Below are 14,472 nucleotides of genomic sequence, written 5' to 3' on the forward strand. Positions count from 1 at the left end.
TGGATTCTTGCCATCTCGACATTCAAGAAATTGCCCCTGAATGCACCTTTTTTTTAACCACACTCGTTTCTTCATTTTAACTGTCTTGAATTAAACCCATGAACGCATCATCACGGTTTGAAGTGTCACGTAAACGCACCACACATGCTGCTCTCTTGCTAATGCTAGTAACTAAAGCAGCACCTGTTCTTATTTGATGTAATACACAAACTGCAGCTAATGTTTTCACACAAAAGTTACAGTGCGTGAACACAACACGAGTTGACACGGAAAGCATTGACTCGTGTATTTTTATTTCACAATAACACTTCCTGTTCAGCAGAAGTGAAATGGTGTGACAGAAGCGCGAGCAACAGGTGACCTGGGATTCCGGGCACAACCACGATCGACAGTTCTCTACGCCAATCAGAACGCGGAAGCGCCGGAGGGCGAGCCAATCGCGTGCGTTGTTGCTGTCGGTGGGGGCGTGCCTCCGAGCCCTCAGCAGCGTCGTCAGTGGTGGAGCCACAGGAGAGCAGACTGTAGCGCCGACGGCTGCGGGGAGGAGGTCGAGTGAGGAGATCGTGTCGTGTTTCGACGCCGCAACATCCAGCGATTGAACCCGGAGCGTCGTGTTCTTCGTCGGCTAGTGTGTGCCGGTGAGTCCGGTCCCTTTACGAACCAGTTTACCGCTGCTTTTTCACCGCGTGATTCGGATCGGTAGGTCAGCAAGTGGACCGTGTGTGTGTGTGTGTACGTGCAACGGGTGTGTGTGCGCGTGCCTGCGTGTGCGCGTACGTGTGTGTCACCTGCCACGTAAATACTTCATGGATTGAGGTGTGTTGCACAGGTTGGCGATAAAACGAACTAAGAATACACACAAGAATGTTACAGCCTTCAGTACTTGATACGTTTGTTATCGTTTAGAATGGAACCTTTAGAAATACACAGAAAACTGACGACTAAATACATTGTGATTTTTAGGGCATTTTTGCTTGGTTCCCTTTACTGCCGTTATATATTCGTTAACAAATCACTGCCCGTTTTTTCGGGAATAAATAACTATGTACATACACACAAATATATATATATATATACGTATCAATCCAACATTTCGATTACATTTGCCACATGATCTGCATGTTTGTCAAGAAGACATGGAGTTTTATTTAAAAATGCGTTCGTTATTTCCCACGCTGGGGTGAAGACGTTCACAACAGCAGGCGTCACAGTTCGGATTAAACCGGTATTTCAGTGTAAACAGGATTAAGAGCTAAATGGATTGAATTCGCTGCAGGGAGAAAATACAATACATGAACAATAGTTAATTAATTATCTTTATACAACTTTGTTGCCAGTGGTTACTGGAGTAAAAGGGCTTCATCTTCTTTGAGTTTAGTTTAAGAAATTGTTGACAACACAGCCGATTACCAGAAAGATTATGTTGATGTCTGTTAGCATTTTAGCTTCCCTTTCTGTGTTTTTGCCTGAATGTTTCTTTGATTTTGTATTTAATCTTCATTTCAACTGCAGATGTCCTCAAGAGAGTCAGTCTGCCAAGTTAAGATCAGAGCTTAGGAGGAGTTATTTAGTCCAAACTGACTTTCAAAATAGATCAGATCCGCTATGCTTTACATCATGATGATACTGCCTGAAAAAAAAAAATAATAATAATAATATCTTCACAATCCTGCTGTTATTTGCTGTCAAACAAGGAGCTCAAGAAGCCACTGGACTACTCTGCGCCACCATCTTGGATTTTTTTTTTAAGTAAAAGTGCTTTAGTATCTTAAATGTAAAAGGACTTGTATGTTCAAATGAATTCAAGTTTCCACATGTTATTTTCCGTAACTCCTCGGTTTATGCAAGCAGACCCTCTGTTTAAAGAAAGTCACATGACTTTTGCTCGTAAAGGAACAAGGAAAGTGTGTAGCGTCACTGAGCTCTGATGCTCATCTCGCTTCTTCCTTGTTGAGTGATCTATATCTATGATAATCTCAACACTCATCTGACAAGTGTTCATCTTTTGAAAATGTGTTTTTTTTTCCCATGACTTTGCACTTTGAGTTTCAACATGAACAAGTTATATGAATATTTTCACTTTTTTTGCTTTCCTATGTCTTCTTTTAGCCTCAACTTATCTGATCCTTTCCCATAATAGTTGGCCGACAAGTTTTATTTTGTCAACTGTTCTCTCCGTCATGAGTGTGTTATGATGTAACTGTTTGTTGACATGCATTCCACTTAACAGTCATTTAGCAGCAACAACACTATCAAACAAAATCCTTCAAAACACCATAAAGTTGTTTGCTAATAGTTAGCATCAGTTATATGTTGTAGAAAGTTCTTTACACAAGTGTGATTAAATGGTGGCAAAGGCATGAAGTTTGTTTGACTGCTAATGTTAAAATGTTGGATACAGTTGTTTGTTACAGACGCGGCTCGATTTATCAGAGTTCTAAAGCAGACAACGTTGATCTGTTGATCCACAGAGAGAGAACTGGGTCATTACTGGGTGCATTGGTCTGTGTCACCAGCCTAACATGTGCAATATGCTTTCAGGTTATTACTGCGGCCGTTTTGGAATACAAGGCTTCAGGGGATTACCGCCAGTCATTTGAAATCCCCCCAAATCCCTGGCTCCTTCCTCATGACGAGAGATGGGGAATGGCTTGTCGGAAAAGTCCAGCTGCCTCTCCAGCGTGCCGCTCTTCCAGTCCTTCCACATCGCCATCCTGGGCCTGGACTCGGCGGGGAAGACCACCGTCCTGTACCGCCTGCAGTTCAATGAGTTTGTCAACACGGTGCCCACCAAGGGCTTCAACGCAGAGAAGGTCAAGGTGTCCCTGAGCGGCCACCGAACTGTGACCTTCCACTTCTGGGACGTCGGCGGTCAGGAGAAGCTGCGGCCGCTTTGGAAGTCGTACACGCGTGGAGCTGACGGCATCATCTTTGTGGTGGACTCAGTGGACACGGAGCGCATGGAGGAAGCAAAGACTGAGCTCCACAAGATTGCCAAGACCTCCGAGAACCACGGTGTCCCCGTGCTGGTGGTGGCCAACAAGCAGGATTTGAGGCACTCGCTGGGACTGGACGAGATGGAGAAGCTGCTGGCGCTGAAGGAGCTGAGCCCGGCCACGCCGTGGCACCTGCAGCCCACCTGCGCCATCATCGGAGATGGACTTCGTGAGGGTGTGGACCGACTCCACGAGCTGATCCTGAAGCACCGGAAAGTTCTTCGACAGCAGAAGAAGAAGAATAGATAAAATTTAAAACTTTTGTTTGGTTTGGGAAGGACTCGCTGGAGGCGACGCTGAGTTTTATCAGTCCAACACTGAACTGCAGGGGGCGCAAGGTGGAGCTGCAAGTGACACTGAAAAGGCAAAACGGAATGAAGAAGAGAACGTTTCGGAGTGACTGGTGCACGGATGGGTCGGATTCTGGGAGGATGACGAAAGTGTTTCACGTGGTATTACGCTAAAGTAGAGACGGAAGTTTATTCCCCCGAAAAGGCTGGAGCGAAGACCTGCCGATATATATTTTTTTTCTTTTCTTTTTTTCAATCTTTGTGAACGAGAAGTATAGATAGAGCAGCTGTTTGATTGCCTATATCTTTAGTTTTTTTTCTCCAAAAGCACTTTAGACGGTTTTTAAAATAAGATTTTTTTGGGGGGGGGGTAAAGATGCTACTGTAGAGAAGGAGATGTAAATAGAGACCTACATTTTTGCTAAATAAAACATGTTTAACAGAGATTTCGCTAACGTGTACGATTCTTTTCTTGGGAGCGTGATTGCTAGTGGGCTTATAAACAAGATTAAGTTAGACACAATTAGGTTTTGTTGCTTCAAACGCTAACTGCTAATGTATTTTGCGCACAGAGCTTTAGCTGTGAAACTGACAACTATAAAAGCGCTGTTACCAATTACCACCAGGAGAACTGACATTGGATTAATCTGGGACTGCTTGGCGTCTCATGGTTTTGTTAAAAGATTATCAACCTCCAGTTGAAAAAAAGAAAAAGAAAATCTTTTTCTTCTGCAAGAAGTGTAAATTGGACGAGGTTCGCTTTTCTCACACGTTGAGTTGCTGTTCAGGTGATCACGTACTCGCAGGTGAAAAGGTATATTCTTGAGTAACAAGGAGCTAAAAAAAAACAGTCTGTATTTTCGTGTCTGAACAGGCGACCTCGTCTGTCAGTGCGGCTCAAGCTGTCAAGTGTTCAGCTGCCTTCTGACCAAACACACCTGATAACAAGCACCTTCGGTAATAACCACCCTGTTGCGACAAGCAGAGGCCACGCCCACAATCATGTAGTAAACAGACTGCTGCAACTTCAGTGGTTGACCTAGTCCTACAAAGTAAGAAATCATTTAAAAAAAATACACTTTTTTATATGAACACAACTTTCTTTATCTTTACATTTACATGATGTTGAATCATTTACTTTATTCCAACAATTTTAATTAATTAATAACCAAAAAATTGAATGCGTTTGTTTTTTTTCTTTGTTTGCATTAACAAAAACTGATTGAAATAAGAAAAGTAATTTGAAAGAAAAGGATGGGAATAATAAAAAGTTTGCGTGGTTCAGAAATTCTTGGAAAAAGAATCGATATTAAAAAAAATAAATGTGGGTGAAGCTAAAATCAAAAGGTAATAACTAGACTAAGGAGTGTGAAAAACAGAAACATGGCAGATATAATAATAAAACGAAATTCAAAACTTTAAATGTGTTTACCACATTAATTTTGCCCAATCTTTTCAATCAGATTATTCGACGAGCAGCCGTTGTGCAACACAGCGCCTCACCATTCCGACTACACTGATTCTGTGAGATATATAGGAGCCATTAATATTCAAAGGTGAATAAAATGTCGGATACACATCTTAGTTTCTCACTCTGTAGAAAAAACGAATCAAGTTTTACTGTATTCTACCTTTTAAATGATGACCACTAGAGTTCATGGTTCATATAATGACTTGTTTCCCATCATGTAAGCATCATTCGCATGAAAGGTTGTGTAACTGTGTGATGATGAAAGCGGTGATGTGTGTTCAAGATCACAACTCTGTTTGTGACGGTGAACGAACCGGGAAGGTTCTCATGACAAAAGGTGTTTCACAGTGAATATAGTGGAGAACATTTTGTTAGGGTGCAGCGGTACGACGCCCAGACTCACTGCCAAAGCTTGCCTCGGGCGCCTGTGCTGTAAAAGCAATGATTCCTGGGAATTCCAGCGCGGTTGAGCTACCGCGAACACACGCAGCTTCATTTAATGTTTTCCCGGGTTAATGGATGGCCTCTGGACACGAGTGGATGAAAGAGGGAGGAAATGAAGAGCCGCAGCGGGATTTGTGTTTACGAACAACAGTCAGCAAAAGGGAGACGTTTCAAGTCTGGCCAGGAGCAGGTCACGGGAGGCGAGGAGAGCAGGAAGGAGAAGGTCTTTTGTTCGAAGGCAGGCATGTGTGATTCATCAGTGTTTTACATGCGGAGCTGGCTCCACCAGCTTCTGACGCTCCGGTTTCGTCACGACACGTGGAAAAACTGAAATAGTTTCAAGAGTGCTAAGCAGGATATCCAGGTGTGTCCTGACGTAATAGTTATATTTGTCAGGTGGGTCGTCATTCAGATACATTTGTGTTTTGATGCTTTGGTTCTCACAACCCAAACATGGCCACACATACTGTAGGTCACATGACTTTCTTCAGGCACAACAACAAATCGGACCTCTTTGTCGAAACCAGCCGATATGACTCCGAGCAAGAAAATCTGTGATGGTTCTCCCAGGATTATAAATTCCGAGGTGTACGAGGCTACGTCACTGTCTAGAACAGTGGTCCCCCAACTACTGCCCATGGGTCAAATTCGGTCGTCTCCACATTTTTCCCGGCCCCCTGAACAATACTTGAGACGCATATTGATTTTCTTTCTTCATTTACAGTGTGTGACAAAAATATCACATTTTTAGAGTAGCTAGATACAAATCAAACTGAATGTTTTATGTGGTTATATTCCACACCTACATATATGCTCTCTAAAAAGGTCTGCTTTGAAATACATCAACATTTTAGGGCCTAAAATTACATTTCCTGCCTTTTGAAAAACCCAGAAAGGGTTATTTGGTTTTTATGTGGCTCTATGGAAAATAATACATTTTAATGTTTAGGCCTGCGCTCGTCACGCTTTTTCTGTTACAAACTGACCCCCCATCAGAGAAGGGGAAAGTTATGTGGCCCAAGCATGAAAATATGTGGGTATATAAGTAACCATAACTTGGATTTAAGTCAACTTAAAACCCTGAATTGAAGTTGAAAGATTAATGTTGGAAGCCACATCACAACAGATGTGAACAGGTGGTCATAATGTTCTGCGACAGTGATGCCGCAGTCAAAGACAAATCGGCTAAATAATTTAGAACCAGAAGTTGACCTTGAAGTGGTGCAGAGTCTGAAACCCATTAGTGGAGAAATTCCACATGGAGCGTGCTCATGCGTGAGCGCAGAATTCAAGTCTGAACTTTTGACCGGGGAGACGACGGCTACCGTAAGTCGTGGCCCACGTCTTCATCCTCATGGGTCGCCTCAGGGCCACGAAGTTGTGATACTGTCATCCGACAACATCTGTGGAGTTTGTTTGGACCAAGTCTACCGAGTCATCCCATCCGCCTCGGGAACCTTCCAGGTTGTGGAAACTAGCACCGAACAGTGTTGAGTACGATGAAACATCTGTGGTTCTGGAAACCGTTGTAGTGGTGACTGATTCATTCTGGTAAAAAATAAAAAACGGGTCTTGATTAGGTTCCTGTTATAAATTCTGGGCCAAAAAACTTCAGTCAACATGGCCGCCTTCGAGATCTGAAGACTGGAATCTGTTTGATTTTCGTTTTGTAAGAGGCCCAAGAGTGGACGTGCACACACAGAACAAGACCACGAAAGTCTTTGGGTCAGAGTTGGTCGGGAAATGTAGGACTCAGCATGGACTCAGTGGGACTCGATGTCTATGTAGCAACATGCTACTTGTGCAACATGCTACTGTGTTACAGTGAGGTTGTTTGGACCATGAGTCAAGTCTCCATGTAAACATATTCCCCACCCTCTGGTGGCCTTCAATGTCAATTACATCTGCGAAACATTGAACGTCGGATCTGTTGCGTGGAGTCCCTCAAGGTTTTGTTCTGGCTCCTTTATTGTTTTTGCTGTAAGAAAAGCGCTCTATAAATATAAATTACTTACTCACTTACCATCTTTGAGTCAATGCAACAGCAGAGTCATAACTCGTAGAGCGTAAGCACCTTCAGCTCTACTTAAAGTGTTGCTCACGGATAATCTGGTGTTGCTCAGCCAGCATCTGATCTGCAGATTTTTTTGGTAAGATTTGGGATTTAGAAGGATCTTCTTCTAATCCTCAACAAACACAGATTCATGTTGACGACTCAAACGTTCTCCTGCCGCGACTCGTGCGACTCCTCTTGTTATGATTGGCTAACCTTCCCCGTTACGCAAGGCTCTCACGACGGCTCATTTGTCTTCCCGGGCCTGCAGAGACGGCGGCCCATTTACATGTGAATTCCTGGCTCAGCCCGGCGTGGAGCACCTGCGGGAGGACGGGGGAGGGAGAAGAGGACTCCTGTTCTCTCTGAAGAACTCATGAAGCTTCATCTGTTCACATGCAGAGCAGCACATTCCTGTGCAGGTAACAATGTTTGTTGGAACCACACGTCCTGAGCCAGTCACTCGTCATCTGGACTTTTCATGATTATTTTTAAAACTCATAATACTGACTTTCCCTCGAAGTGAATTTGTGTTTCTCCTGAATTTTATCTCTAATTTCTTTGTCTCAGTTTAGTTTTAGGGAATCTGTTCTCAGTTTTCAGTAGCAGGGATCCCCAACTTTTCTTGTAGAGCGTACCATGTCCCGATTATATTCAGGGACCGACAGCAAATCTCACCATAACGCTGAATCAGCAAGTGCTTTGGAATGGATACAACAGGATGTTTGTGTATTTGCGTCTATGTATGTTTGATTATATGCTGACGATGGTGTTCTTTATGTGAGTCTTTAGCCTCTAGCTTTTACTTTGTGCCAATGTGTGAGCATGTTTGTGTTTAAGCATTATGTGTATGGAAGAAGGACTCTGAAACAGAAGTTTGCTTTCATCTATTGTTTTATGGTATTTTTCTTTGGTAGTGTGACGTTTGTTTTTCTCAAAAAAAGGTTAGAAAACACTGGTCCATGTGCTAAAATTCAAATCAGGTTTTCTTTTTACCAAATATGAATTCAGACAGAAGGTCACATGATCAGTAGAGAGTAGACAAGGGAGGATCAGAGGACACTGGTCACCGCTATGGACGCTTTTGAAGTCAAACTTTATTGACACAAACAATCGCTTTCTGGAACACCTGAAATAATGTAGCAGGAGGGTGACCAGAAAGGTGGAGGGGCTAGTTAGGGCGAGAGGGAGATCTTGTTGAAGCATGATGATTGTGACTCAGTTTATTTTACAGTAACCACATGAGGCATATGAGATTTGAGTTGATAAACGATGACTCAGCGACCCTTATGACATTTTGGAAAAGCCTAATTCTAAAAGGGATTTTTTTCTTCTTTTTTTTTTTCGGTTATTTATTTTTAACATGTCATTATCCCTTTTCGGATTTGTTTCTAACTCCTGACTTTGGCTTGGCATCAACAAACAAATCCAAGAAAACTTTTATTACTTACTTAATTACTTTTTGCGACACTAAGGTCAATATTGATTTTTTTTTAGTTGTGTCTCTGACGCAGCAGGATTTCTCCTGATAGAAAGTTGTTGTTCTGGCCATAGGTCACCTGACCTCTGAATGGTGGACTCCACTTTCTCCTTCCCCTCCATCATGTGTGTCGACGGCCACCAGGAAAAACTCAACCCGTAACCTTTACTCTCGGGGTGGTGGGAGGAGGAACCCAGGGGAGGAAGGGAGACACGGGTGGATGAAGGAGGGAGGCGTTTTATGCTCTATCTCCCCCTGAGTCATCAATCAAACTAAATTAAATGTTCTCTCGCCCTCCTGCAGTCTCTTTAAACTCTGTGTGAAATCAGCTTAATAAAATGTCTTCAACTGTTGCTGGGACACATCAAAGACGCAACAGTTTCATATGTAAGTTTTAGCTAATTTCTCGAATTCTTTCTCACCTGAGTTTTATCTCATCTTTACGTCACATTACTGATCTCTGGATCTGATTCTTTAACTTATCTCAAACTCTATGTTCCTCATGTTTCAAATGTTGAGGTCTCTCTCTCCAACATGCAGTAAGTCCCTCATCATGACCATGTTTTGAAGTTATTACTCTATGAGGTACTCCCCCGTCTGAAATCTCAGCGAATGAGAGGTTACGAGAGCAAAGCCCGATATGATGGTCCCTTTGCTGAAGTGTGTTCACAGCAATTTGTGACCTTAAACCCATCAGGGCAGTGGAACAAGTTCCTGGGGAAAAGGGTCTTCTGTGCTGGGCTCACTCTGAACTACTGAAACAAAGAGTAAAATAAGGTTGTCCTGAAGGAGTCTAGGCTTGAGGTTGTTTGGGGCCCCAGAGCACGTCACTGCTGCCACCGATCCAGCCTCTTATCTGCTCTCACAGAGCTCCATTGTTCCTCCCTGAGAGCCATCGCGAGGAATTAGAGACGAATCGTTCACACGTCAACACGCTGAAGGTTAAAGAACATTCAGAATCTCGGCAGAACTCTCCTACGTGACACTCAGACGGCGGCTCAGCCCCGAGTTTTCCCTCGCCGTCCGACCGTGAAAGAGAATGACGGACAGGTTTAAGCTGAGTAATCCTCCTCGCCTCGCTGGCATTTAGCTCAGACCATCGTAAAGTCACGTGACCTGCATGTCAATCACTAGACACTTCTTCCATCGCTGTCTGGTGTAAACTAATGTGTTGGTCTGCATTGGTCAGTTACAAGAAAGGGGGATATCTGGAGACTCTTGACGAAACACTGAACATGAGACCAGAACACTCAGATCTTTGTCTCACGTTGAGCTGAACGACTTCAAATGTCGCAGGTTCACCTTCACCTGCAGCATAAGGGGCTCTTGTTCTCCAACAAAGACGCCCCCAAATCCCGAGTCCTGATCCCCTCGGAGTCTGATACGCCTTTCATCTTCCCGCTAAGTCAGGGAGCGTGAGACCTGAGTCTCTGACTGACCTACCTGGACCCTATGAGTGAACATTTATCTCCTTAAAGTTCAGTCTCTTCCACATTCGAATGTCTAAAAGTACATATCCGATTTATTTTCTTCTTATTTAAAAATGTTATTTAAAATCATATTTAATTGATGTGAGGTTTGTTATATTGTTTTTTAAATGTGTGCCAAGATCACAAATGACAACAACTGCTCATTGTGTCTTGTTTTTTGTTTGGAAAAGTTTAATTTAAACACATTATATTTGCTAAACCCAACCAAAGCAGGTCTGTTACAGAGTCTTGCTGATGAACGAGGAAGTTCGAGATCCGAGAGGAAGTTTTTCTTTCCTCCATCTGCGAGCGCCAACATCTGCAAGCTTGACACGCTTGAATGACAGGAAGTGAGGACGGCAGGGAAACAGGAAGCGAAGGTGACTCGTGTTAGAGGCCTTGTTTTTTCAAAAAACCTGCACGTTATTGAACTGCAGCAATTTTCAATCACAGCATGTGATCAACATGACGGACGTCTGAGGAGTCTTGATCTAAAGTGAGGGGACAAGGCCGAAAAGCTCAAGATCATTTACCATTTGAATTCTAAATCATTTTTTCACAAAATATATTTTAACGTAACTTGAGTGTTTTTTCTTATTCTTTTAAAACAAAATATCAATTACCTTTTAATGTATTTTGTTAAATATTAAACTGAATATACAAACACACTGATTACTTTATGTAGCCATTAGTGCATCAGTGCTATTTATCAAAAGGTTATCAACCAGGAGGGCCTCAGTGTAGAGCTCATTAGGTCTTTTTTTCAAATGGACCTACACCAAATTTTCTATGGTAATCCTTTGTGAGCCGATCTAGGCGGGAGCGACGACGGATTGTTCCAGAGCGTGTGCGTCAGAGCAACTTCCTGCAGGTGAAGGATGCAGCTGTTGGACCTGTTGGTTCTGTTTGGACTTTTGACTTCAGAACCATCCGAAGATCTCTTGCATCAGTCTGCAAAGATGTGTCACAGCTAGGTGGCGCTGTGAAAAGCAAGGCCTTGACTTGTTGGCGCTTTTCTTCGGAGTGTTAAGAAGATCTGTTTGTATATGTATTTACTATAAATGAGTCTGGTGTGTTGCTCACACGTCTCTGCTGAGATCCCGCGATGCCTTCAGGCTCCGTGTCCCTGTGGTTCTTGCAGAGTGTGGGTTTGTTTTTCTGCACATCGGTCGTCCTCAGCTGTCTCATCGCGCAGCAGGGGAGGGGATCACACCCCCTTCCTTCCCCAGTCTCCTCCACTTTCTCTGCCAGACAACTGGGTCAACCTGCTTCTCTGATAGTCCTGTTGTCCCTGAAGGCAGCAAACAAAGACCCCAGTCCCACTTCCATCCTAATGAGGGGGCGAGAAGTCCAGCAGAGTCTGCTGGTACACAATGATGATACAACGTCTCATGCCAAGAATCACCATCCTCATCTTATATAATCATCTTTACCTTCATCTTTATCATCATCTTCTTTATCTTTATTATCATCATCTTCATCATCATCATCCTCATCTTTATTATAATCATCTTTATCTTCATATTTATCATCATCTTCTTCATCTTTATTATCATCATCTTTATTATAATCATCTTTATCTTCTTCTTTATTATCATCTTCTTCATCTTTATTATCGTCATCTTCATCATCATCATCCTCATCTTTATTATAATCATCTTTATCTTCATATTTATCATCATCTTCTTCATCTTTATTATCATCATCTTTATTATAATCATCTTTATCTTCTTCTTTATTATCATCGTCTTCATCTTTATTATCGTCATCTTCATCTTTATTATCTTCATCATCTTTATTATAATCATCTTTATAATCATCATCTTCATCTTTATTATCTTCATCATCCTCCTCATCTTTATTATAATCATCTTTATCTTCATCTATATTATCATCATCTTCATCTATACTATTATCATCTTCATCTTTGCCCATTATCTTCATCATCCTCATCTTATTATAATCATCTATATCTTCATCTTTATCATCATTTTCTTTATCTTCATTATCATCATCTTCATCATCGTCATCTTCTTCTTTATTATCATCTTCTTAATCTTTATTATGATCATCTTCATCTTTATTATCTTCATCATCTTTATTATCATTATCTTTATAATCATCATCTTCATCTTTATTATCTTCATCATCTTTATTATAATTATCTTTATGATCATCATCTTCATCTTTATTATCTTCATCATCCTCATCTTATTATAATCATCTTTATCTTCATATTTATCATCATTTTCTTTATCTTTATTATCATCATCTTCATCATCATCATTCTCATCTTTATTATAATCATCTTTATCCTCTTCTTTATTATCATCTTCTTCATCTTTATTATAATCATCTTTATAATCATCATCTTCATCTTTATTATCTTCATGATCTTTATCCTTATCTGTATTATCATCATCATCCTCTTTATCTTTATTATCTTCATCATCTTTATTATAATCATCTTTATAATCATTATCTTCATCATCTTTATTATAATCATCTTTATCTTCATATTTATTATCATCTTCTTCATCTTTATTATCGTTATCTTTATCATCATTTTCATCATCTTTATCTTCATCTTCATTTTTATTATCATTTTCATCATTATCCTCATCTTTATTATAATCATCTTTATCTTCATCTTTATTATCATCATCTTCATCTTTATCCTTATCTTTACTATGATCATCTTCATCTTTATCATTTTTATTATCAACATCTTCATCATCATATTAATTATCATTATCTTTAACTTCTTCTTCATCATTTTCATCTCCATCTATATTATCATTGTCGTCGTTGTCTGCAGTCTCCTCCTCCCCTGATCATCATCATAATCAATACATCTTTCATTACACATCATCATCAATATCATCATCATCAAAAATATATTGGAACCAAATTTCCCCATTAAAGTCTCTTAACTTCCAACCAAGTGGTCTTATATCTCAGAGGTGGTGGTCTCTGTTCTGTGTCCAACTGGAGGGGCCCCTAAACCCCTAAAAGAGTGTCTGGGCCTCCTGCTGCGCTCTGACCCATGATAAGAAGAACATGGTTCCAACTTATAAAGCACGTTCTCTGCTTGTTCAGCAAGTTCATGGAGGAGGTGAAGAAACGACACATCTCAGCATGAGTGAGCGATGGCGGGTCGTCCTCTCTGAAGGCTCCTGATTGATCGCGAGCGCTCCCAAATGAAAGTCTGAATAATTCAAGCTCGATATCGCCAGTCGCTCTGTGTTCATTTCCTGTTCAATCAGCCGGTTCCAAGGCAATCTAGGAGTCGCGAGTGTTTCGCAGAGTAATGTGAGAGCGTCTTGACAAGTGAGCCACTAAAAATAGTTGCTGTTGGGGAATGTCAGTCGTGGAAACATGGCGAGAGACAAACTACGATCGCTTGTGTGATCAATAACATCAACGTCACAAGTTTTGTGTTTTATATTATAAATAGTTAAACTGTAACAGATTTAGAAAAAATGTACTATTAATGCATTACATCGTCATGCTTAAGATAATGATGATGATTTTATAAAAATATTTTCTTTTCAAATTGATGCTGAACATAATACAAGAACAAAAAATAAAAAGGTGTAAGAAACTTTATTCATCCTTTAGTTTCTTTTTTTACATATGCTATTAAAAGTTAACAAAAACTTTGAAATAAAAAGCTTTTTACTGGTTTTAAATGCTAACTGGAGAGTTAAGATTGGCATTTGTGTCTCAGTGCAAAACAAAGTGTGCAGCTGGTGGTAAATATTGTCCTAGTGAGTCAATCTTTGGGCTCCAAAGTGTCTCTGCCGGGTCTGAGTCATAATCTGAGGGGCAGCTGATAACAACAGAGCGTCTTTCCTTCCTGCTGACTCTTGCGACCGCAAACAAACCTGCGGTGACGTCACAGAGCAAACCCTGTGGAGTAATCAGACACTTCCTGACTGTCGACGGTCCACCTGAGCCGCCGAGTCTGCCCCCAAAACCACCGTCCAGAACCAGAGATCCCGTAACCCGATCACCCGAAGACAGGCTCGGACTCCTGTTGTCTTTCAATTAAAAGGGATTCAAGTAGAAAATAATCACGGTTAACCAGAGGAACGTAGGATCTAATGGACCACAGACTTTAGTCCGAATCAATCCGACATTTTGACTCTCCACTGACATAAGACCCACTGACTGACCTACTTTTCCGAGTGACAGCAGGTTGTCGTCACAAACCAGTCGCTCCCGAGTCATCAAAGGTGTGTTTGCTAAGAACAAACTGACGTAGAG

General features: G+C 41.3%; 1 protein-coding gene across 2 annotated transcripts; it reads left to right on the forward strand.

Annotated features, from left to right (window-relative positions):
• Positions 1-506: 506 nt before the first annotated feature.
• On the forward strand, positions 507-3,732 carry arl4aa (ARF like GTPase 4Aa). Of its 2 annotated transcripts, none has more exons than XM_087812749.1 (2): positions 507-638; positions 2,542-3,732. In XM_087812749.1, exon 2 carries the CDS (start codon positions 2,640-2,642, stop codon positions 3,243-3,245), a length of 606 nt encoding a protein of 201 aa, XP_087668875.1. In that variant the 5' UTR covers positions 507-638; positions 2,542-2,639; the 3' UTR covers positions 3,246-3,732. The 2 variants fall into 2 exon arrangements, with proteins under 2 accessions (XP_087668875.1, XP_087668877.1); XM_087812751.1 differs by lacking the exon at positions 507-638 and adding an exon at positions 679-699.
• Positions 3,733-14,472: the final 10,740 nt, after the last annotated feature.

The sequence above is a fragment of the Callionymus lyra genome, chromosome 17, assembly GCF_982586985.1.
Source record: "Callionymus lyra chromosome 17, fCalLyr1.hap1.1, whole genome shotgun sequence".
In the NCBI taxonomy this organism is placed as follows: Eukaryota; Metazoa; Chordata; class Actinopteri; order Syngnathiformes; family Callionymidae; genus Callionymus; species Callionymus lyra.

Excerpts from the sequence above, each read along its gene's own strand:
- arl4aa (XM_087812749.1), top strand. The coding sequence starts at position 2,640 with ATGGGGAATGGCTTGTCGGAAAAGTCCAGCTGCCTCTCCAGCGTGCCG.